The sequence below is a fragment of the Cajanus cajan genome, chromosome 6, assembly GCF_000230855.2.
Source record: "Cajanus cajan strain Asha chromosome 6, NIPB_CcT2T_4, whole genome shotgun sequence".
Lineage (NCBI taxonomy): Eukaryota > Viridiplantae > Streptophyta > Magnoliopsida > Fabales > Fabaceae > Cajanus > Cajanus cajan.
Genome location: NC_138522.1, coordinates 9,756,353 through 9,782,242, shown reverse-complemented (window position 1 = coordinate 9,782,242; position 25,890 = coordinate 9,756,353). Strand labels below are relative to the sequence as shown.

At 28.5% G+C, this 25,890-nt stretch overlaps 2 protein-coding genes and 1 long non-coding RNA gene across 4 annotated transcripts; all 3 read left to right on the top strand.

Moving 5' to 3' along the window:
- The first annotated feature begins 2,938 nt into the window (after window positions 1-2,938).
- On the top strand, window positions 2,939-4,438 carry LOC109812438 (uncharacterized). The gene is made up of 2 exons (XM_020376401.3): window positions 2,939-3,238; window positions 3,764-4,438. The coding sequence occupies exons 1-2, from the start codon at window positions 3,094-3,096 to the stop codon at window positions 4,318-4,320; spliced, it is 702 nt and encodes a 233-aa protein (XP_020231990.1). The 5' UTR covers window positions 2,939-3,093; the 3' UTR covers window positions 4,321-4,438.
- A 10,681-nt stretch (window positions 4,439-15,119) lies between these two features.
- LOC114916779 (uncharacterized) lies at window positions 15,120-17,223 on the top strand. Its single transcript, XR_003805376.2, has 2 exons — window positions 15,120-16,090; window positions 16,639-17,223. It is a non-coding gene; the product is annotated as an uncharacterized LOC114916779 (long non-coding RNA).
- Window positions 17,224-22,419: 5,196 nt separating this feature from the next.
- LOC109812470 (mitochondrial outer membrane protein porin 1) lies at window positions 22,420-24,724 on the top strand. 2 transcript variants are annotated; one of them, XM_029274215.2, is made up of 5 exons: window positions 22,420-22,576; window positions 22,684-22,770; window positions 23,111-23,169; window positions 23,286-23,512; window positions 24,151-24,724. In XM_029274215.2, the coding sequence occupies exons 1-5, from the start codon at window positions 22,528-22,530 to the stop codon at window positions 24,461-24,463; spliced, it is 735 nt and encodes a 244-aa protein (XP_029130048.1). In that variant the 5' UTR covers window positions 22,420-22,527; the 3' UTR covers window positions 24,464-24,724. The 2 variants fall into 2 exon arrangements, with proteins under 2 accessions (XP_029130048.1, XP_020232032.1); XM_020376443.3 differs by having other exon boundaries at window positions 22,421-22,576; window positions 23,108-23,169.
- Window positions 24,725-25,890: the final 1,166 nt, after the last annotated feature.

The window sequence follows — 25,890 nt, the reverse complement described above, 5'->3', positions numbered from 1 at the left end:
GCCTAAATGGATATATATAAATAATGAATATGTGTATTTTTTTTTATTCATTTATAAATAAGGTGGAAGTGAATATGATAGTATTTATACTTGTAAGTACTCCTTAAATAAAATTACTTAAATATTTATATTTTATTTATTTTATATTATTTTTAATATAACATTCATTACAAGTTCAAAAATTAATGTCAATCCTCCAATATAATTAACATCAACTAAGCTTAAACTTTTTTTTAAAAGAAAAATAAATATGCTAAGACATCACAATGCAGAAAAGGGATCTTAACTAGGTTAGCACCTCACCTAATACTATATAAAACATAAAAAGAAATGTAACAAAAAGAACAAGAACTAGTACATCATCATAGCTAACTAAGAGAATTGAAAATGTGGAAGACCACACTCCCTAGGGTAAGCATGAATAATAGAAGGTGGAATGGTAGACCCCCAAAAAGATCTGAAATGACAGAGACCAAACCTAGCTAAATTGTATGCTCAACCATTACCCTCCCTAAATATGTGAGCAATCTGAATTGCATATGCTTAATAGAATCCAATGTATTTCTCCATTAAACATGTATACGCTAAGGCACTAGTGATGAATCATAGAATGCTTTGATGACAAGTAAAGCATTTGACTCCAACCAAAGAGACATTTGACCATGATTACGAGCAAGCTGAACCACATGAATGTTTGCCAATAGTTCTGCTTCAAAGGCTAACTTGACCACAATTGATTCCATAAAACACCTTAGAAGATCAATAGAGATGTCTCTAAATATAATCCCACAAGCAGCAAACAAGGAACGTATAGAAAAAGGTCTATCTATATTGTACTTGATCTAACCTCTAGTAAGGGGATCCAACAAATCTCAACAATGGATTCAACTTTTCATAACCTGCAATGCACCATAAAAGCCTTTACTTGTTTAAATTCCATAATATTAGATTCCATAGTAAAAGAGGACAAAGAACAACAAGAATTTACTAAAGAAAAAAATCTTATTCTTTAAAAAATTAATGTCGATAGATGCATTGTTAAATTTTATTTAATTTTTTCTATACCAAATTTTAGAAATAATGAAGGTAATTGTTGCCAAAAAGAACAATATTTTCTAATTTACACCATGGTTTTTGAAGAATTTCTAGAATATAGCTCAAGCTAAGTCTTTGATTAGTAATATGAGAGAACCAATCTCAAAGATTAAAAGCAAAATGACATTAAAAAATGTGAGAAGAAGGCTCATGGTCATTATAAAAGTGAGCACAAATGTAAGTAATAACCACCCCATTCTTTAGAGAAGATCCTTAGAAGCAGTTTATCATGTAGAAGTCTCCACGTGACAAAAGATTTAGAGGGAGGGATGTTTTGATGCCAAATCTTTTTGGCCAATTAAGCCTAGGTTTGTGATTTGTAGTACTTTTTTTCTTAATCTTTATAATTTTTAAAAATTCACAAATTTTCATAGATATTCACGAATTTATATGATTTATGGATATTGATACTGATCTTACCGGTATAAGACAGGTACAAAACCAATTTTTATTTGGTAAAGTGGGAATAGGCATCCTATTACCAACCCCACAAAATCCAAATTCATCCCTGGTCTCAATTGGTTGGAGGAAATAAAATAGAAAAGGGTGAGAGAAAAGGTCTATGTCATTCTACATATGTAGGTTGAGCCTTGGGGAGGTACAAGAATGGTATCATCAATAGATATATTAGTTCATTCCAAAACGACGACCTCGTCCAAACCAAAACCATTACAACACATCAAACACATTTTCATGACAACATGCATCTAACTTGGATCCCCCGTAGCCATCCTCTTGCGTCACTACCCAGCAAATTAAAGCCGCCATGATTGACGCTACTAAGTCAAGCACGTAATTCATCCAGCAAGTCATGCACGTAACTCATATCCTTGCGCATTTAGTGGCTGAAAAAGTGACTCAGTTACTTTTCAAGTGATATAATTACACACAATTCGACCCTTTTCTTTCTATGTTGATTATAAAATTCCAATTTCAAAATTCACTAAAATCAAATAGAGTTTACATAGTATATATAAGATTTACTTTCAAACCTGTTATACACCAAATTGATTATCCAAATCGCTAATTTAAGAAATGAAGGGAACTGAATCGACAAAATTCAATTCGATCTCTTGTATTTTAAATTGCTCATTAATTTAAAACCTTTTCATCTAAGTATAATGTTAATTTTTTTCAGATATATCTAATACTTTTTTTTTTTTTTTATCATGGTGGGTATGTTTACAAACTATTTATCAGAGAAACTATTTTGAAACATGCTAAGAAAAATTGTTTCAAAACAATCTTGATAAATACTTTGTAAAACTGATCCACGATAATACAAAAAATCATATATCTAATAAAGATAGTTCATAGAAGGTTTTCAATAAGAGATAGGAAGTTTCAGTAAAAACTATGGCTTGTTCTAATAATAATAAGTTAAATATGTGTCCAGCAATGTTATTTCCAAGTCACTTTATCATACACCCATTATACCTTCCTTAATTCCTTTCATGAGAAAGAGAAGGAAGACAAGATGTACGTTGTTTTTAATAATTGTTTATATATGAAAAATTAGTGTAAATGCAATGGTCCGCAAAAAAAGTCATGTAACACCGAGAAAAAAGTTAAGATTTAACAATACTACTTATGTTCAATTTTATGTAAATTAGAGGATATACTTAATCGACTAATCTTACTTGGTACTAATACGAATTCATAGGTAACCTTGAATTTGATAGAACATTAAATATTAACAATTATAATAAGCAAAGCAAGGAATTGCTTTTGCATGTCAGAAACTACCCAATTAGGCGACAACCTTACACGGTCTTGCAAAACAAGTATGGAATAAGAATGTTGAATCACTGAAAGCAAGCCATCTAATTTCGTCATATCAGGGAAGTCTAATCAATCCTAAAAGTGCATTTAGCTTCCAAAGGTTTTTCTATAAACCGTGCAAACAACACAATCGCTGTCAAATATATTTGTGGCACAAACATCGTTGGAATTTGGAGGTTTATATTGGTCGCTACGTGCTGGTTTAACTCATTCTCAATGGCCATCGAGACAGGTAGAAATACAAGACGGGTTGGAACAAGAACAAGCCCATCATCACCAGAACCACTGGTCGAAGAGATCGTACCTAATTCTGCATGGACTGAGGACCATGCACACCATTTTCTTCTTGTAGATCTTCCTGGTATATATTATATTCAAACACCCATAATGGTTTCTTATTGTTGCTATGGTCATGCTTATAATAACGTCACAATTACCGAAATTGCTAGCAAATATGCAGTTGTTTGTTTATATATATTCACACACATATATATATATATATATATATATATATATATATATATATATAATCAATAAATTAATTATTATTATTATTATTACTAATAGAATATATTACTATATTTTATTTAATAAAAAATTTTAAAAATTATTAATATTAGATTAGTTGTTATTATGTTTGATTCTTAAATTTTAAGATTTTATATTTATAAAGATAATTAACTTTTAATATTATTTTATATTAATTAAAATTTAAAAATAATTAAAAAAAATTGAGTACATCAAATCAAAGATAATCTTAAGTCTTAACCCATAACTCCTTTTTTCTATTATTAAATGGTACTCTTTTATATTATGATTTTGCATGCTTGATTAACCATTTTTCTTTCTTATATTTCATGAATCTCTGTTATTTTTCTTGCTTCAGAATTCACAAAGGAGGAGGTGGAGCTTCAAGTTGATAGCTCCACTGGTCGTATATTTGTAAAAGGCGAAAGGCAAACAGATGAACATAAATGTTTTCGCTTTGAACTTGCCTTTCCACTGCCAGCGGATTCAGATATGGATAACATATCCGGAAACTTCGATAGTGAAACTGAAATCCTTCACGTGTACGTCCCCAAGCGAAGTTCACAAGAGCACAGAGAAACTGATGATGAGATACAGAATGTTTCGAATGGCAATGTTGAAAGGCCTCAAGAAATTGAAAGTGATCATGAGTACCACAATGCGGTTAATGAGGAGAGGGATCATTCTCCACACGACTGGGGTAGAGAGAAGGAAGAAATAAAAAATGAAAATGCACATAACATAGAGGGTTTTTCTGATGGATTAACAAGAAGGAAGTTGGTGCAAAAACATAACGTGTCAAGAGCTCTAGTGGAGGTTTTGATGAGAAACAAGGGAGTTGTTGGAACTGCTATTATGGCTTTTTCCTTTGGATTGTATGTGTCTCATAAGTTTCATTCATGGAGTGCACCATAAGGGAAGTCCCTTGACACGCCAAACTGCCTTTATGTCTCATGTTTATATATGTGTACCATGTTGATATACATTAGTAATAAGAAAATTTCTACGGTACCCACTATAATTGGGATCAAAATCTTGTGTCTCCAACTCCTGTCTCCAAATCCATATCTTTCAATCACAAAATGCCACATCATTATTTTTAATTTTAATTTTAATTTTTAAAAAATGTAACCGGTTATGATTTGTTGTTGGAACGTTATGTAGTTCAACCCCTGTTTTAATTTATCTACTTTAAAGACACTTCTTGGGGTGTTCATGTCCTCAGGTCTCTCCTAACAAGCGTGGTCCTTCACTGCATCTCCCACCTGCAAAAACACGCACCCATTAATAACACCTCCGTAGTAATATATCTTTTAACATAACACAAGAATGACAGAAGAAATGGAACTACTAGGAAGAGAAGAGTAACTTGAACATAAATGGTGTCTGGATGTGCAGTGGTTTTGAAAAGATAATTTGTGGCCCAACGAATGGCTTCTCTTGCATTCTGCAACTCACCCTTCATGACCCCACCAAACTCAACAACACTCCACGAAAGCATGGTGGTGGTGAAGGCCACGGGAAAAAGTCATGTTGAACTGCCCAACGTTCCAATAACAAATCGTAACCGGTTACATTTTTTAAAAATCAAAATTAAAATTAAAAGTAATGATGTGACATTTTGTGATTGGAGGGATAGGGTTTGAGGACAGAAGTTGGAGACAGAGGATTTTGATCCCTATAATTGTGGGGTACCGGTACAACCGTCTAATTTTTTATTTATTTATTGTAATTACTTGTTTTATTTTTATTTTTATTTAATATTTTTAATAATTTTTTTTTATAAAATTTTCTATATTTTTATATTTTTTTTTTATATTTTTTTAAATTTTATCTTAATATAGCATCTATTATAATTAAATAATTTAATATTAATATTTTGTTATTATGTTTTAGTTTTTCTTTGGTGTTAATTTTTTAAATTTATGGTATAAATTAGTTTTTTAATTATATTATTTATTTTTTTCTTATTTTAATATTTTTATAATATTATTATACTTTTTGTTTTTAATTTTTTAATTCTCACATATAAATAAAAAAAAATTATGAAAATTGACCTTTTGATTATTTTTTTTGAATTAGTCTTTTTAATTTACTGATTCATCTTCTACAAATTTTTAATCTAAAATTTATATTATTTTAAATTTATTTCTTTTAAATTTATTTGTTCAAATAATTTAAAGTACTAAAACCCTTCAATTATCATGAGTACCATAGCAGTTCCTAAGTAATACACAAACTTATTATATGGAAATTTCATAATATGATACAATAATATACTTGATATTAATATTTTTTCTTACTAATTAGTTTTATAAATGATATTAAATTTATATTTTGATATCAATTAATATTATCTGTTAAATTTTTTTTTTTGGTATATCAGTTAGGCGTTTTCTTTTTATTTATTTATAGGAATTGAAATTAGTACTAAAGTGTGAATTGCAACTACGTTGTTCAACTGATCCACTTAAACTCTATTGGTCATCAATTCGGTGTTTAACATACCCTTTTAAGAAATTTTATTGACATAAATTTACATCGGAAAGATATATTTTTGGAGAATCTGTATGTAAAAATATCAATATTAAAATTTCTTTAAATAAAATTTTTTAGTTCGAGGATGTACCACTTAACCTAATTTAGTAAAAGATCATTTTGATCCCTTCAATTTGAAAGACATTGTTATATTGATTTTTAAAAATATATCAAATAAATCTTTAAATTAATAATCACATCAATGAGTCCAAAATTCAAATATATATATATATATATATATATATATATATATATATATATATATATATATATATATATATATATATATATATATATATGACTAAATTAATAATACCGATATATATTTATTTAGAGACATAAATGATAATAAGTAATTAAATTTAATTATTTATTTTACATTCAAGAAACTTTTTATTTAACATTCTCTTACTTTCATACACTAATCTGATAGATAAATGTTTTTTTAGACACTCATATAAGATCAAAACACATCAACAACACTATTAAAAAAATTTATTTTCTCTTTCCTAAAGTGTGTTACATAAAAAAGGTAAGAGAATAATTAAAATTAAATAGAAGTTGCTTGGATATATATCGATGTCTCTTGAAATTAGAGTGTTTAAAAAATAGAACTCAAAAGTGATAACACTTGTCACTTTTACAAATCAAAATGAATATTTATTCTTTCTTAGTTTGTTTTATACTTGCCAAACTAAATATTTTTTTTTTTGTATGTTAGGAATCAACTAAATCAAACTATGCTCGCATATAATCGGAAAGAAGAAGAAAAAGAAGGCTACCGTAGAAATGTTCTTACTTATTTTATTTTTGTATTCATCTTTAGTTATGTAATAATTTGAAGCTTTTTATTTTTTATTTTTATTTCTCATTCTCATATAATTACATATTTTTCTTTCATTATTTTTTGCATAAATAATTGAAAGATGTATTATATGAGAATAACTTTCTTAGATAAGAATAAAGATATTTAATCTCAACTCTTAAATTAAAATAAATAATTTAATTAATTAATACTCAGACATTTTTAATTTTTGTACAATAAAAATAATTAAGATCAAACCTAACTTCTAATACAATCTAATTCCATTCCTCCACCATTACATCCTCCATATATAATGTTTCATCAACATTAAATATAGTAGGTTATTTGCAAAGATCATTCAAATACTTTTAAAATTAAAATCTTCAAACACCTATTTTTAATTATATTTTAATTTTAGTATGAAATTATTTTAATTTAATATCAAATTTAAGTCTTGAATAAGTAATTGTACCAAATTTTTAAAGAAAAACTTTATCATTTATAATAATTTTACTTACCTTATTTGAATATAATTACCACAAAAATACTTGTGATATATATTAAAAGTAATTGTGTTTTGATTTATATTTTATTATCGTAGATTTATTACTGTTAAGACAATATAAATCAACTATTAGAATCAATTTAATAATAAGAGGTTAAAATAATATATATATATATATATATATATATATATATATATATATATTCTTCTTAAATTTAGACTTTATTAATTATCATATTATAATTCATATATACATGTAAAAATAAATAAATAAAACATCAATATTTTAACTAATGGTTGATTCCAATAACTAAATCCAGCTAGTAACCTAATTAACCACTTTACGAATATCGTATTTTTATCAAATCAAGATTATAACCCACGCTTCATTAATTTAACTATTTAAGGCTCAGCGATTTCTTCGACCAATCCCCTCCTTTTCGGATCCGGATCCTCTGACTTTGAGATTTTAAAGTTATGGTAACTTAACACATTTCAACCTTTGGATTTGTAATAATAGATCAGATTGTGACACGTGTACAAAATATATTTTGACTTAAATGTACACGTGTCACAATCTGATCTATTATTACAAATCCAACAGTTTAAATGTGTTAAGTTACCCTAACTTTCCCTCCACAAAGTTAAGGGATCTATTTCCCTCCTTTTCAACTAGTATGCATACTACTCTTTTTATCTTTTTATATTGGTTAAAATAGAATTTTAATTTCTTATTTTAAGTTTTGTTTGATCTCTTAAGTTTAAGAAGTTTTATTTTGATTCCTTAAAATATATATCTGTATTAGATAAAATTTATTCATTTCATCAATTTATTATACTAATTTAACCGTGAGGGAAGTTACATCAAGTTTGAACAAACTGCTTAACATCTTTGTTCATACTCTTCCAATAAAATTGAGCTGAAATTCTAGCCAATGTCCGTGTAAAACCAGCATGTCCTCCAATCAAGGAGCTATAAAACTAATGCAAAATCTGATTAACCAAATCATGAGATTTGGGAATAACCAGTCTACCCTTCCAGAAAAGTAAATTATCATGTACTGAATAATGAGGATTTGGAGGCTTATTAAGCAAGCACAAGTCTAGAACAACCTTTAATTGAGTATCTTTAGAAACAGCTTCCCTCAAAGCAGACAAAATTTGTAAATTAGGTTGAGACCAAGCCATAAAATATGATCTAGACAGTGAATCTGCAACAATATTGTCCTTCCCATGCTTATATTCAATGGTAAAATCATATCCCAATAGTTTGTGCAACCACTTCTATTGTTCTGGGGTCTAAATAGCTTGTTCAGTTAAGCTCTTCAAGCTGTTTTGATCCGTTCGAATCACAAATCTATGTCTAAGCAGATAATGGTGAAACTTGGCAATAACTTATGTGATAACATAAAATTCTCTATAGGCAGATTGTTTTTGCATTGAAGCAGACAGTTTCTTAAAGAAAAAAGAAATAGGATGATGATCTTGATTGAGAACTGCACCTATATACCCACTCTTGAAGCATCCGTTTCTAAAACAAATGGCTTAGAAAAATCGGGTAAAGCCAAAACAGGTTCTTGACTAACTGCTATTTTCAGAGCTGCAAATGAAGCATGAGTAGAATCATCCGACTTAAAATTGTCCTTTTTCAATAGGATAGTGAGAGGAGCAACCATGCACCATTGCATATTGCTTGATGAATCTTCTATAATAGCCCGTAAGGCCAGGAAATCCTCTCAATTGCTTCAAGTTTTTTGGACATGGCCAATCCAGAACAGCTTGCACCTTCCTCTTGTCCATCGCCACCCTTAGGGCTGAAACATTATGGCCTAAATAATCTACTTGCTGAAGTCCAAAAGAACATTTAGACAATCTGGCAAATAGTTTATGTTGCTGTAATTTCTACAGTACGACCTCGAGATGATGTAAATGAGCAAACCATGAAGAGCTGTATACTAAAATATCATAAATAAAAATAAAAAAACAAGAACAAATTTCCTTAACAAGCCTTGGAAAATTTCATTCATCAAGCTTTGAAAAGTTGTAGGTGCATTAGTGAGACCAAATGACATCACTGCCCACTCGTAATGACCTTGATGGGTTCTAAATGCGATTTTGAACATGTCCTCTTCATTAACCAATATCTGGTGGTACCCAGATCTCAAGTCCAATTTAGTAAAAAAATTAGCCCCATGTAACCCATCAATTAGTTCATCAACAGTCGGAATAGGGAAGCTATCCTTAACAGTGATAACATTCAAGGCCCTATAATCAGTGCAGAATTGTCATGTTCCATCTTTCTTCTTGACAAGATTTATTAGAGAGGAAAAAGGACTAGTGCTAGGGACAATAAGTCCCTCCTTTAACATATCGTGTACCATAATCTCAATCTGTTGTTTCTGGCTATGTGGATACCTGTATGGCCTGACTTTGATCCTTGTAATAGAGGGATATAATGGTTATATGACCTACTAGGAGGCAACCTAGAAGGTACAGAAAACACCACACTATAAGTATGCAACAACACCACCAATTTCGATTCCATATCAGTAGGTAAATCAAATCATTGGTCTTGAGGACAGTGTCCAGTTGTTGAAATTGCAGTGTGAATAGCTCAGTTATGGCATGTGTGTGATTCATTCTTCTCATATGATTCTACTAAGCTTCCACAGGTAAGGTTGGTTGCTTGCCATGCAATGTGAAAAATTGGTTTCCCAGGTAAAACTTCAATGTAAGATTACTATAATCTGAAATGTGGGGACCAAAAGTAGCTAACCATGCAGCCCCCCAACACTAAGTCAGCCCCAGTAACAAGGAATAAATACACTGGCAAGGTTAATGAATGGCCCTGAATTCTGACTTCTAAGTCCTTGACTAACCCCTCAACAACTAAGGCATTACCATTTCCCACCAGAACTTGAAAATTTGGAATTGGCTCAATAGGCAACTTCAAACAATGAGCTATTCTTGGTTGTAAAACATTATCACTCGAGCCACTGTCTAATAACACTTGTAGTGTTATGCCATTGACAGAACCCTGAAACTTCATTGTACCCAAACTGAAGGCTCCTTTTAATGCATTATAAGATAAATGATGCTTTTGGGACAAATGTAATTTTGTGTTATGCTCAATATCTGGAGGTTCTGGTTGTAATTCTCCATAGTACTCATCTTGTAATTGGAGATATTGTTTGTTGGGGCACTTATATGGCTTGGGGGAAATTTTTTATCACAAGTATAACAAAGGCCTTTTTCTCTCCTAAGTTGCATCTCAGCAGGGGTTATTTTCTTAATATTGGTATTTCTTATGGTTGTTGTGGTTGGAGATGAAGTAGGATTAGGAAGGAGGGGTGGTAAGCTAGTGGATTTATTGGTTTGGCTTATAGGTAGGCTTGTGTTTTGGTTGCTGGGTAGGCTTGATAGTGTTTGGGTTTGGAAATGTACTTCTCTTCATATAACTTAACCAAGGAAAAAGATTGAATCAAAGTTGAAGGCGATTGAGCAATCACATCCCTTCTATAATATCTGGTTTTAAACCTCCAATATCTAACAAAGCTTTAGTGGTGATACCTTGCACACGATTAACTAGAGCAGTGAATTGAACATAATAATCATGCACATAATCTGTTTGTGTTAGCTTAAACAAATGAGACCGAGGACACTCATATGGAGAAGGACCAAACTCCAATTCTAAGGCTCAAGTAAACGCAACCCATGAATGAAATGAATCATGACAAGTCATCATTTGATACCAAGGTACCACTTCCTTGTCTAAATGTATGGCAACAATAGTTAATCTATGATCATCAGGAGTATTGTAATACCAAAAAAATTGCTCGGCCTTGAAGATCCACTACAACAATGTATCAACGGTAGACTCCAGGGTCTCAAATCTAGTGGCATTTTCTTTATGCCATGTCTCCATTAATTCCAGGATTCGCTTAACATCAGCAGTAAGTTCTTTAAGGTGAGTATTCTTTGCCATGTGGATGAAAGCACCAATGTAACAGGGTAATTAACAAACCAATGCACCAGAAATTGGAATGAGAAAATACTGCTCTGAATGATATTAAAGAAATACTCAGAAAATGAGTATCTATGAGCCACAGTCAGTAGCTTTATAGAGCAAAATTACGTAAAGAAGAAACAAACATGGCACCAGCAGAAAAGAAACGCAAAGAGAAGAAAACAGAATCAATCCTTCCTACTCTCTCTCCTTAACAAACAGAATATATATACTAGACCCTGTATTGTACCAATCAAAATCATGCAACCTAGAGTTAGTTATTCTGATTCTTGTGCCCCTCCTCACTCCCTGATGATTGGAATCTGATGTCAGGTGTCTTTGCTGAGTAGTATCTTCAATTGACTCTTCTGTCCCTACTGCACTTGTTACACACTGTAAGTATATAAGAAAAAAAAACTACGGTACTCAACAGTTTTTTGGAAGATTTTGGTACAGTTACGTAAGCTTATGTTATCTGATATTTTTTTAGTCATGTCACCATTTTACATTCTAATACTAAAAACTATTAGGCTTAATTACATTTTTGATCCTTCAAATATTGTAATTGTGCAATTTTGATCCCTAAAGTTTTAATTAGGTAATTTTAGTCCCTTAAAGATACAATTGTGCGATTTTGGTCTTTCAATTTTTAATTGAACAATTTTAGTCCCTCGAATATCATAATTGTGTCATTTTAGTCTTTCCCATTAAAAATTTAATAATTTTAATATATATACATATAATGTTTTGAAAATATACAATTATTTACGTATTCAAGTTAACGTATATTATAATTTTCATTATTATATCAAATAATATATATTTATTATTATTAAATAAATTAAATTTATATATTATTATTTTTATGATATTACTGATAAATTAATATCAATAATACTATTAGTATATTTATAGATAAACTAATAATTTGATAAATATGAATTATTATATATTAATATACTTTTACAAAAATATAAGTATATTAATTAGAAACATATATCTTATCTTATATATTTATATTTTTGTAAAAGTATATTAATATATACTAAGCTATATTTATCAAATTATTAATTTATGTATAAATATACTAAAAATATTATCGATATTAATTTATTAGTAATATTAAAATATTAATAATATATAAATTTTATTTATTTAGTAATAATAAATATATATCATTTGATACATTAACAAAAATTATAATATACGTTAACTTAAATAAGCAAAAAATTGTATAATTTTAAAATATTATATATATATATATATATATATAAATTTTAAAATTATTAAATTTTTAATGAGAAAGACTAAAATCGCATAATTATGATATTTGATGGACTAAAATTATTTAATTAAAAATCGAGGAACTAAAATCACACAATTACAATTTTTTAAGGACTAAAATTACTCAATTAAAATATTGGAGACCAAAATTGCACAATTATTATATTTAAGGGATCAAAAATGCAATTAAGAAAAACTATTATTTATTTCAATCTAGAAGCAATGTAAGAAAATAAGACTGTTTGCATCAGACTTAAGCTTGACAGACCTCTGGTGGAAGTTAACATCAAAATGCAGAGATACACTGTGAATCAAAATGGTGTGTTCTATTTGGGAAACGTGCATCACATATGGGTAAGCGATTTCTTTCTTTGAAGATAACTGAGATATGTAAAGTCAATCATATAAACTTAGTATGTGTGATGTTTGTGAAAGAATCTGGTGAGGGTTCTTGTGCTTCGATCTCCCTCTATGTGCAGAAATGTAGGATTTCAACATACAACCACCTTGATCTTAAAACTAAATCATCCGATCTCCTTCTACACGCCTCGAACTTCTTCTACCATGAAGAAATGTAGAATTTTAGGCTTTGTTTGGATTTGAAGATGGAAAAGGAGGAGTGGAAAAGGAGAGATTTGAAGGAAAAGTGAGTGAAAAGTGAGGTTGTTTGGATTAAGGGAAAGTGAGTGGAAAGTGTAGAGAAAGTTTGTGAATGAAATGATTGATGTGATAGATAAAAGTAAATTTTTTAATTGATAATTGTAAAAGATTACTATTTTGTCCTTAGGCTAAAAAAAGTTTATAATTATTATAATTAAAAGATAAATATATAGATTTTAACTAAAAAATTATAAAAAATTAATTTAAAAATAAATTAATTTAAATATTTGGTTTAAATTTAATGATAGATAAAAAATAAAAATTTAAGAGATGAATATATAATTTACACTTTTACCCTTGGATTAAAAATGAGTATAATATTATTTATTATAATTAATAATAATTACAATAAAATTATATTAATAAGTATAATTTATTAAAAATATAATAAATAATTATAAAAATAATAATAAATATTATCATAATAAATAATAATGATATTAATTATAATAAATAATAATATTAATATTAATAAAAATGAAAATAATAATAATTATAATAATAAATAATAATAACAAAATATATTATGATAATTATATTTTGTAACATTATTTTATTAATGTTTATGAAAGTGTTATTATTATAATTTTATAAACATGTATTACTTTATTTTTTTTATATTTCCACTTTTTGATGTTAATATTTAATATATAATACCTAAATTAAATATAATTATTTAATATTAATATTTAATTTATATATATATATATTAAATATTTAATATTTAATATATATATATATATATATCAATTAAATATTATTTAATTTATATATATATATATATTAAATATTTAATATTTAATATATATATATATATATAAATTAAATATTAATATTAAATAATTATATTTAATTTAAGGTATTATATATTAAATATTAATATTATATATATATATATATATATATATATATATATATAAACGTATTAAACATTAATAACAAATTAATGTGCCCAGAACGGCCCGTTCTGAAAGTGGAACGGCCCGTTCTGGGGTTATAAAATACTTCGCAAAGGTCAAAAATGGAACGGCCCGTTCCAAAAGTGGAACGGCCCGTTCTGCTTTCGCATTTTTCTCATAACATGCATTTTTGGAACGGGCCGTTTCGGGTTCCTGCATAATCGATTATGCTTAGCCACATAATCGATTATGGCCTTGCATAATCGATTATGCCTCACCCATAATCGATTATGCAAGGCCATAATCGATTATGTGGTCAACCATAATCGATTATGCTCCTTCGTTTTCTTTAAATGGAAGACCTCCTTCCACAATCACTCACCACCAACACCCACCAGCCACCACCAGCCACCCAACGTCGAGAATCAACACCAGCCCGTGGAGAACGTGAACGTAAATCCTCTGCTGCATGGCACATGCATGGAAGGGGCATTTTCGGATTTTTACAAATCCTACGTGGCTTTCAGCTCCTTTCTTCCCTTTTGTGCGAGGAGAGTAACAGTGTTTCTCCTCGCTTTTCTTCGCCTTTCTTTCGTTCCAAATCACGGGAAACAAACACACACAATCCACGCCTTTCTTTGCTCGTGAACAGCGTTCACCGGAAACAAACACTACCTTAATGTCTAACACCCTTCAATCGAAAACCTACATGTACACCTTTGATTGGAAAACTGCATCCTCAACAAATCCAATTGAAAATCTGCACCCTCAACAAATGAAAAATCCAATAATTTTTTTATTTTAAAAATATTAAATAAGGAGCTAAAGATAATTAATATAAAAAATTTAAATAAAAGATAAAATTTATTTAAAAAATTAATGTAACTTTCTTAATTGACGTGTACTTATTTTATGGTATATATCAGAAACAATATCAGAACTCCTCAATTTTTTAGGGTATAATAACAACTCATCAAAAGGATTAGTTAGGTTAACAAAGACATTTAAGAGATTAAAATAAAAAATTTTAAACTTTAAGAACCAAATTCAAAATTTAAATTTTTTTTTAATTTTTCCTGCAAATTAAAATTGGCAGAAAAAAAATTTGCATGATCATTAAAATTGTAGCAAAATTTGCAAAAACTTCTTCTAGATTATTTTTCATAATTTTTTTAAAGAAATATTTGTAAATTATATTTCGCAAATAAATTTGTAAAAAAAAATTGTAAAATTATTATTGCAAAAAATTTCTGCGAATATTTTTTTGTAGAAAAATTTATAGGAAAATGACACTTTTCTAGTAGTGGGTGTTTTTGAAAAAATAAAATAAAATAGAAGATTAGCAAAATAGTAATAATTAAATAAATTAGAATGAAAATAATGACTTCCGTATACACAATCAATTTATTAATTTAGATATAATGTATCAATTTTCTACCAAAGAAAGATTTAAGATTTTCTCATAAACATTTTTAGGACAAAAAATAAAAATAAATAAAATTCCTTGATAAATTAAAATTACCCTATACATAAGATAAATTATAGAAGTTTTCCAATATAGTTTCTTCAAAAATTTATTTATAAGTTAGTTTTAATTTTTATAAAAATTTATTTTATTTTTTCTTCTTATTTTTTTCTCTTTTAGAAGTATTTCGAGAAAAGTTTATTCAAATATCACCTTAATCTATCAATTTAATCCCTCAAACTTGAAATCCCCTGCGATCTCATCACCTCTGTGAATTTCACGTAACTCCCTTAACCAGAAAAAGCTAAACCAAATATAAACTAGTAAAGCTAAATAAAGTAAATATTTCAGAGCCCGTGACTATAAGTGGAAAGCGAAGATAATGGTAAAATTTAAAACCATAGAATAATTTTGAATTTGTGGGTATAAATGTATTGCACTTAAACTGCTATGCCCAGACAATTAAGAATTTGAGTTTGCAAATTTTTAGACCATTCCAAGGATTTGAGACTACAACCTCCAGGTAGTATGTTCTTTCATCTGTTTGATTCAACTTTATCCCACCATTGCTCCTTTTTGAAAGTCATCTCTGATTTAGTCATTAGTAAAATGACATGACTGTACCCTTTTATTATTTTTAAATGATTGTTTATTTACAAGTTACAACATAGAAGAATATTTTTGGTGAAACGTTGAATATGAACTCCATTCTGTTTTGAATAAATTTTTACTTAGTTTAATATTATTACATGTCTATAGTCAGTTTCAACGTAAAACGTAGCTACCTGAAATTTTAGTTTGCTAGAAACAAACAATAAAACTTAATTATGTCTCATGTGGATTATCGATATCATAATATAGTTTTGGATCATATATAACAATTTCTTCTATTTAGTTACCAATGTGTTATGTTAACACGAGATTTTAGAGTAAAGTGATTGATATATATATATATATATATATATCAATAACTAATTAAATACATGTATTTTGGTTAGTTAGAAATTAAAATAGATATATTTTGGACAGCTTTCTAACTGGTTTTAACAATTAAATTTACTGTTTTCAAAGGAAACAACACCACAATAATCTACTGCAATCCTTTGTTTAAATATGGGAGGAACTGAAGAAGATAAACATGAGGGCGAAGCTGAGGAGCATAAGAAGGAAAAGAAGCATAAAGAGGAAGGTGATGGAAAAGAAGAATCTAAAGAGAAGAAGAAGAAAGACAAGGAAGGGAAAGAGAAGAAGGAGAAGAATCCTGAAGATAAAAATGATCCTACGAAACTGAAGCAAAAGCTTGAAAAATTAGAGACCAAGATTCAGGCGCTAGTAACTAAGAGAGAAGAATTACTGAAGCTGTTTCAAGAAGTAGTAGCGAATTCAAGTGCGCCACCAGTGGCCTCTTAGATCAACTGTGTATATGTTTTTATATATATATATTGTATGAATAAGTGTATAATCTATAACACACACTTTCTCTCTCCATATATGTATTTGCTATAGGATAAAAATAAAAATGCATGGACACTCCCATGCTAGAAGAGAGAACAAAGAAAAATGTAGATATTGTGGAGACGGTCTGTATTTAATTTTGCCTGTGTTAGATTCATGGCTTGTGTAATTTATTGAAATAAAGTATTAATTATTATAGTATCTTCATTGTTGATTTGAACTATATAATGATAATTAAGTTAGACAAACCATATATACCATAATACCAATATTTTTTGAAAAAAACGTATAGCGGACATTTTAAATATCGGTTAAAATATTTTTTTAAATTTTTATAGTTTTATTAATTTTATTTTTTAATTTGTATAGTTTAAAATAGGTATTTTTAATCTCTATATTTATATATTTTTTAATATTTTTAATTTTTATCGTTAATTTCTTTGTAAAGTCATTTTTGAATGAATAACACAAACTTATTAAATTCATGTGGTGGGGATGTATTTTATTTTATGGATAATGATGTGTCACTTAATGATTTAAGAGAAAAATAATAATAAGTCTTGTTAGGCATACAATAATTACTATGATTTAATGAATGTGATTCATATAATGATCAAATTATTAATGATTACATATATAATAAACCATTAAATGAAACATTATCATAAAAAAAATTAAATATATCATTGTCACATGTATTTAATAATTAATCCCACATTATCCATATGAAAACAAAGATACAAAAAATTAATTATAGAAATTTAAAATAATTAAAAAAATATAAATATAAAAGTTAAAATGTCTATTTTAAATTATAAAAACTAAAAATAAAATAAGTAAAATTACATGTCTATAAAACTATTTTAACATTAAATATTCGAAACTAAAGTGGCATTGATACTAACAATAGGTACAAAATTAATTCAACGGATAGAATTGAAACTTCAATGATAATTAAACTTAATAATGACTATATTCACTATATTTGATAGAAATTATATAAAAAATATATATATATAAAGTAAATTTATTATTATTGAGAACCTTACTCTCATAGTTTTTTGATATGAACAACCTCAACTAATTAGTTGAAAATTTTTCCCACCTTTCTCACCCTCTAAACATAAATTTGGGTAGTACGAGCTATTACAGATTCAAGTTTTGAATCCTAGTATAAACGCCTAGTCGTATTAATATTAATCTCAGTAATATACGTATATATATATATATATATATATATATATATATATATATATATATATATATATTCTAGCTAGAAAACACGTGTATAATAATAATATTATACATCATACCATACCATAAATATTTATCACTACATGCATAGTTGCTTACTTTTACATATATATTACATATTATTGAAAACATTTCCCATACGTGCCTATTTATACATCATAGTTTCTTTTTTCTACTTCTATTATAATATTTACATGGGTGGTTGAAACAAATTTACAATAGGATTCACATGATTTGCTGGAGGTAAGTAAAAAGTAACAACTATGGGCCCATCTATCATGGTTGAAATTTCTTGATTTGGAGAAAAAGTGAATGAAGACACAGCTACTCCATTGAAAGTAACTGAGTTGGCTACAGCATCAACACCCCATGTTGTGCCAAAGAAGATTGCAGAAATTACTGAAGGAAAAGGAGCTAGAATTGCTGGAACATCCATCTATATTTATTTAATTATTTTTATGATTATATTACACAAGAAAACATAAGGAGTGGGAACAATTTTCAAATAAATATTTATAATCACATAACATGCGTAGCAATAATTAATACTAAAAAAATATATTAATGATAATTAACATTAAAATTTGAATTATACTTGTAGTGACTAGTCAGGATAAATGAGTATCATCATAATACCAACCAACAAAAGCATATTTCTCCTTAACCAATAATAGGATAACATTCTTATCCTATTATTGGTAAATGAGAGCTCACATAGTTCACTGATTTGGGATAACATTCTTTTCCCTGTAATAATTTAGTGTACTTGCAGCTTTTCTTACATGTATCCACTATATACGTAATCAGATGAGGTAATTCTTATCTCTATGCAAATTCCTTATCTCTGTGCACTTCATTCCTTATCTCTGTGCACTTCATTTATTGTAATGCCCACGTACTCCCTCCATGTAACTTGCCACGTAAATGCTCACGTAACTTTGCCACGTAAATGCTTACGGAACTTGCACAGCACATTATATTGGTAGTCACGTAACTACACATTATTTTGGTAGTAATTGCAATCTGTAGCACATTTTTTTTTCCGTTATATAAATAGCATTGAAACAGCATTGGTAGTCACATATATATATATATATAGTTTACTAAATATAAATAAAAATAGCCTACTAGTATTTACCTATTCATTTTAAATATACAAACTAAAATTTAAGAGTTTGTTTTAAAATAATAATAATAATAATAAAATTATAAATATTAGATGATTCTATTTTATTAATTAGATCATAATAATTATGTAATTAGGAATAAATATTTTATAATTTTATTTCAATAAAAATTTGATATATATATTGTGAAAATACTATACTTATTCTCTATTATATATATATATATATATATATATATATTATAATAACTAAAAATTTCAATTACTATTTTAAGAAGAGTACACTTAATAATAATATTAAAAATATTATCTAAAAATTTAAGACATTACACCTAAGGCAACTACTATTTCAACACACTCTCCTTGATTAGGAGTTTTTATTAAGGAAATATTTTTACTTCATTTTTCTATTACAAGTATGTTTATAAATATAGAAGATGAGATCTTTGAAAATAAAGTATGAAGAAAGGATTGCAACTATGAAAGTTTACTTTGATAACTCTCTTTTATCTTGTTTGTTTCAAATAGTTTCCTTGGTCTTTCTTTTATAGACTCTAAAATAGGTTCGTTGGAGTTGACTTAACTTTTAAGTAGTATTAACATTATGTTAATTGATGTGTTTAGACTGATAAGTCATTCATCATATTGAAAATGTTACACTACATGCATATTGCATCTCATTTAATTAAATAAATAAATAAATATATATATATATATATATATATATTTTTTTTTTTTTTTTTACTTTTCTCATATTGTTATTTCTCATAAGATTATTATTAGTATTTATTTTTTTCAATAAATTTACGTCAAACATCAAAATAGTATTTTTATTGTTACAAGGTTCAATGTCAAGGAATATAACATAAAACTTATATTACATTTTACAGTATAAAAATACATACCAACAGTATATAAACCAATTTTATGTGATTTCAAATTAAAGTATTCATTATCAAATATTTGATGTAAAAAATGTTGTTAATATATACATTAGTTATAACAGAGTCAAAAAATATATTAAACTCAGTATTGTATACATTAATTTATAAAATTATATAATCAACTTTTTCTAATAAAATAAAATATACTTTAAAATATAATACTAATAAAATTAACTTATTTTTTAAAATATTTATTATCACATAAAATATATATTAAATCAAATACCATACATTATAGGAGTAAATATACTAGTTTGATAAAATGCTATAAGAATATATTAGTAACTTTTTCATAATTTAACATTTTTTTAATAATTTTCCAATTCGCTGATAATTTTGTTCGTGGTAATGTAAAAATTAACTTGAAGAGTTTTTAAATACAAATACAACTATCATAAAAGATTAAAAAAAAATTGCTATTATATATTTAATTTTTGTTTCAATATTTATTTTTATATTATTTATCATGTTCATAATTTTTTCTCGTACTTTTAATTTTTGTATTTATTTCTTTCTTTTTTCCACTCATACACTAAAAAAATATAATACATGTTGATAATAATTTTGTTCAAAAATCATCAATAAGCATAATAAAACCCGAATGTATCACAACTACGGCGAAGGCTTCGCCAGATCAGACCTTGTTGCCAATTCCCATGGTGGTTAGTAGGAGAAATCATTAATAATTTTAGATTATTAATTGTCTTTATGATTTTGACTAATTCTAATGTAATATATAGTCATCAATTTATATATAAAAAAATAATACCATATAAAAATTAGTTGAGCCTAAAGAATTTAGATTTAAGAAGTGCCATGTTGGAGAAAATTGAAAAACAAGGAATGTGTTATCATTCATAAATGAGACGGAACTTAAGTAATGATTTTGGTATAAAATGCTTACAAAAATGTACCAAATCACTAATAAATGAAGTCAGCTTAAGAGTGAAGCAATAATGATTTTATTACATAACTCGATGTAAATTAGGGATTACAAATAAACTCGTACCGTAGGTAATACTCGAACTCGTCCTGATTTTAACGAAAAATATCTGATTTGACCGGGTACGGGTAAAACCCGATAAATTAAATCGGGTACAGGTACGGGTATGGGTATATACATACCCGCTCCGTACCCGTACCCGTACCCGTACCCGATTTAATTATATTAAAAAAATTTATATTTTATTATGTGTAATTATTTATTATAATGTGAAATATTTATAGCTGTATAATTATTAAGAAATCTCTTGATTAAAATATGAGATAAAGAAATAATCTAATTATAATTATAATATAATAAAAAAAATAATTTAAAAATATTATATATTTTTTTTGCAAAAAAAAAATAATTTTTTACTGGTACGGGTATACCCGTTACCCGACGAGAATGGAGATGGAGATGAAAATTACATACCCGGCGAGTACGGATACAAGTACGGAGATGGGTTTATGTCGCAGGAACGGAGACAAGTATCATAAAACCCGTACCCGACCCGTCCCGTTGTCATCCCTAATGTAAACCCCAGTATTGTGTCGGTGTCTCAACTACAACAAAAATTTGACAGGACATCTTTTAGCTTACATAGTTAAACACAATCATAAATATTTATGTGAAAAAATAAAATGAGTTGAACAAAGAATGTGGGATAATAAACTCAAATGATGACATTGTTAATGAAGGTAAGAAATCATTGATGGATAGTTGATTCAACTAGTACAAGCTTGATTAAAAAAGATTTTTTCCTTACACGACCCCTTACTTCAACTTGTGTGTGTTAATTTGTGAGAGGTGTACAATTATGTATAGATGAAGAAAATTATTTTTAAGTAGTTTTAACCTTAATTATTCATCTTCTTGTGCTTTGATTTAACATAATACGCTTTCTGTGTAGTTTACTCAGTTCAAACTTTATTAGCATTAATCGTTATATAGCTAGCTTAACTTTTACTCTTCTTCTATTCGTCATCATCTCTATGTCTCATGTTCACTGTTATAAACGATATGTAGTTAGAATTGATTATTGGAAATTTCGCTTTATACGGTGCTCAATCGATTGTCCTATTCTCACGAGGAAACATCGCATGATGCACAAGCCAATTGTACTCTTGCCACTTTTCTTTTTCTAATAAATAATAAACTAAGAATATAATTGACTTGTAAGCATTCTTCATGGCAAAATGAGCCAGAGTCCGGGCTTATATTTTGATATTGGAAAGAAGGCCAGAGGTTTTACAAATTTCTTTTATGCCAATTATTTCCCTCTTTCATTTTCATTTTAATCTTTCATTAGCATTGATTTTGATCTGATTGTTTACCTTTTATGTCTATGTTAGATGTTCTTCACAAGGACTATGCTCAACAACCACCAATTCACTTTAACTACAGATCCTTGAATTGGAATTTAGATCTCTCCTGTCAAGGTAATAATATATCATCTTGAACCCTCTTTCTCTTCTTTTTACTTTTGTTTAAAGCATGTTACTTGTAATCTACATGTAATTCTAGTCTACTGAAGGGTCCATTAGGGAACTGTAGACATTTTTTTGTGTCCAACTACATGTCATTTGTGAGGGAGAAAAATTTATCTAACATGTTATTTGGCTTAGTTTGGTGTGCTATTTATTTGGCATAGAAATAGAGGGAACCAAATAGTCCTCAAAGATGTCCATTACATCATAAGAAAAATGTTATATCTCATAACCCTGAAATAGCTATGGAATTTCATATCTGACTGTACTGATGGTGTATCTGTTGTAGTAGAAGAACTTGTGCCTGGACTAAGGGGACTTTTCAATTGTAACTTACCTGATTCTGGAAAGGTACAACTAGATCATACTAGTCTACTTACCATGATTAGTTTCATCTTTAACAATTTCGAGTCTTGATTTTCATTGAATCTAACTAGTTTATGGAATCAAATTGAATTCAATTACAGGTGGAACTTCAACACTTGAATAGATTCAGTGGGTTTTCTGGAAGCATTGGATTATTGGGAGACCCAGAAAAAGGATACAACCCTGTTGCAAACATCACTGGACTTATAGGAACCAGAATTCTCACCTTGGGAGCTAATCTTGACTATGACTTGTCAAGAAGGGAAACTAGCAATATGAATGCTGGGTTGAGCCTGAATAGTCCCTACCTTGTCGCTACCATGACCTTGTGAGCTACACTGTAATAGACACTAAATTTATCAGAAAATGTACACTAACATCATATCTGTTATCTTACAAAAACCTAAGAATCAATTTATAAGCCTCTTTGAATACAAGCTTATAAGAGTTTTTGAAAACTTCTTTTTCTGAAAATAAATAATTTTTTCTAGTAGAAATACCCAGAAAACACTCTTTTGAACTTGTATCCAAATATTTTCTGTAATGCATAAAAGCTTGTCTGCTTGAGCACTTATTGTGGTATTAACACCTTAAATATCCTGTCAGCTTAAACTTCAACTTTCCATGTTGTCAACTCAGCTTTTGCTTGTAGTTCAATCTCAGTTCATGCATTTTAGTAACTAACACTAATAAAGAACACTTACCACCTCCACTTTAGGAGCATCTATCCACCTCCACATTAAGCACAATTAAATCTGACAAACTTATTTAATATTTGTGCTCATTTTTATTTATTTATTTATTTTACATAGAACCTATAACTTTATAGAAATTATCCAAAACTTTCACTATTAGGCTGCCTCTAGTGAGTTCTGCTCACTGCTCTGTGATCAGTATTATGTTTTTTATTCAAATTAAACCAAATGGTAGTGTGATGCTGAAGTTTGGTGTATGTCAATTATGCAGGCATGAGAATTTTCAAATTTTGAAAGGTTCGTGTTATTTTGAAGTGAATCCCTTGACGAAGACTGCACTTGCAGCAGAGGTGAAGTATGACCTTGCAGATGATGAGACTCGTGGTGTGACCGTTGGTGCTCAGCATGCATTGTTTCCTTGGACGTTGCTTAAGGCTCGACTTGACTCCTCTGGCAAGGTTGGTGCTCTTATTCGACAAAACTTTGGGAAGAAGTTTTCCATAACCGTGGCTGGTGAGATGAACTTGAACATCAAAGATAAAGAGAAGCTCCCTAAGGTTGGAATCTCCATGGCTCTAAAATAAATTCAACAAGCAATGAGAGACTTCCAAAACATGTTGCAAATTGCATGGAAATTTTGTTTTGCCCCATCCATTTTGTTCAACATTGGAGAACGGTATCATATCCATGTTTAGTGTCTTGTCCACTTATGTTTGAGGACTCAAGATGTCATACACGGTTTATGAATATTTAGAGCTAGAATAGAAATATTGAAACTTCTATTTATCAAAGATTTGTAATTTTGTACCAATGGAAATTCAAATTGACTTCTGCTTCTTCGTGTAGGTAAATCTATAAAACAAAATCCACAATGCAAGAATTAATTTCTTCCTTTTGCTAGTCAAGATATGATGAAGGGTATAGCTACAATATTATTTCCATGTTTTATTTGGTTTCGGAGAACTCATTATTCATAGAGAGTAGGATTATGTTGACTGAGAGTCTAGGAGAATTTTACTCCAATTAGTTTACCTGTTTTCAATTTTCAATTTAGGAGTTTAATTTCAATTTTCAGATTATGCATAATGTCCATGATTCTATGGAGTATCCGTCAATTTAGAATTAATCATTTATAAACTCTCAGTGTAAAAAACTTTACACTGACAGTGTATGAATGATTAACTTGTCAATTAATGGCCTATTTAATATACACAAGATTATTCCTTTTTTGAATATAGAGAAAGACATTTCTCATTCTTGCTCTTTTATTATATACTTGATTTTATTTTTTAAGCTAATTGTAGTATCAAAGTTAATGATTTGATTAAGTGGTCGATTTAGATAAGTATTGATCAATATAGAATTGGGATGAATATCCAAAAATAAGATCATTCTTTTTTTATCAAAGTCTTCTTGTGTGTAGAAAATATGTCCTGTTAAATTGATGACTGTAGACCCCTAAAATTGTCCGGGTCGGAAATAAAACTCGAAGACCCTCAAAGATCGAAGGAAAGTCAGCCAGAAGGACTCCTAGAAGACCATAGGATGGCTATCTGTAGGTTTAGAGGTCTTAGAGTAGCTTAAAATAAGGAAGTGGAGGGAATGAAGCCCAATACGGCCGTACTAAACTTAATACGGCCGTATTGAAGCTTCAATACGGCCGCAGTGAACTCAATACGGCGTATTGAAGTTTCTGAAACTTCAATACGGCCGTACTGAAATCAATACGGCCGTATTGAAGCTTCAATACAGCCGCAGTGAACTCAATACGGGCGTATTGAAATTTCTGAATTTCAATACGGCCGTATTGAACTCAATACGGCCGTATTGAAGTTCAAAAATTTCAATACGGCCGTATTGATTCCATAGCCCGTATTGCGCCTGTTCCCTATAAATATGGCGTCATTTTGACGTCATTACACACTTTTACACGGAGTTTTAACCCTCTCCTTGAGTATTCTGGGGTTTTTGAGCAGTGTTCTGCCCTAGAAATCACTCGGAGAGTTGATCC

Coding starts and splice junctions, on each gene's coding strand:
- LOC109812438 (XM_020376401.3), top strand. CDS start 3,094: ATGGCCATCGAGACAGGTAGAAATACAAGACGGGTTGGAACAAGAACA. Junction 3,239..3,763: donor TCTTCTTGTAGATCTTCCTG/GTATATATTATA, acceptor TTCTTGCTTCAG/AATTCACAAAGGAGGAGGTG.
- LOC109812470 (XM_020376443.3), top strand. CDS start 22,528: ATGAGCCAGAGTCCGGGCTTATATTTTGATATTGGAAAGAAGGCCAGA. Junction 23,170..23,285: donor ACTTACCTGATTCTGGAAAG/GTACAACTAGAT, acceptor ATTCAATTACAG/GTGGAACTTCAACACTTGAA. Junction 23,513..24,150: donor CTTGTCGCTACCATGACCTT/GTGAGCTACACT, acceptor TCAATTATGCAG/GCATGAGAATTTTCAAATTT.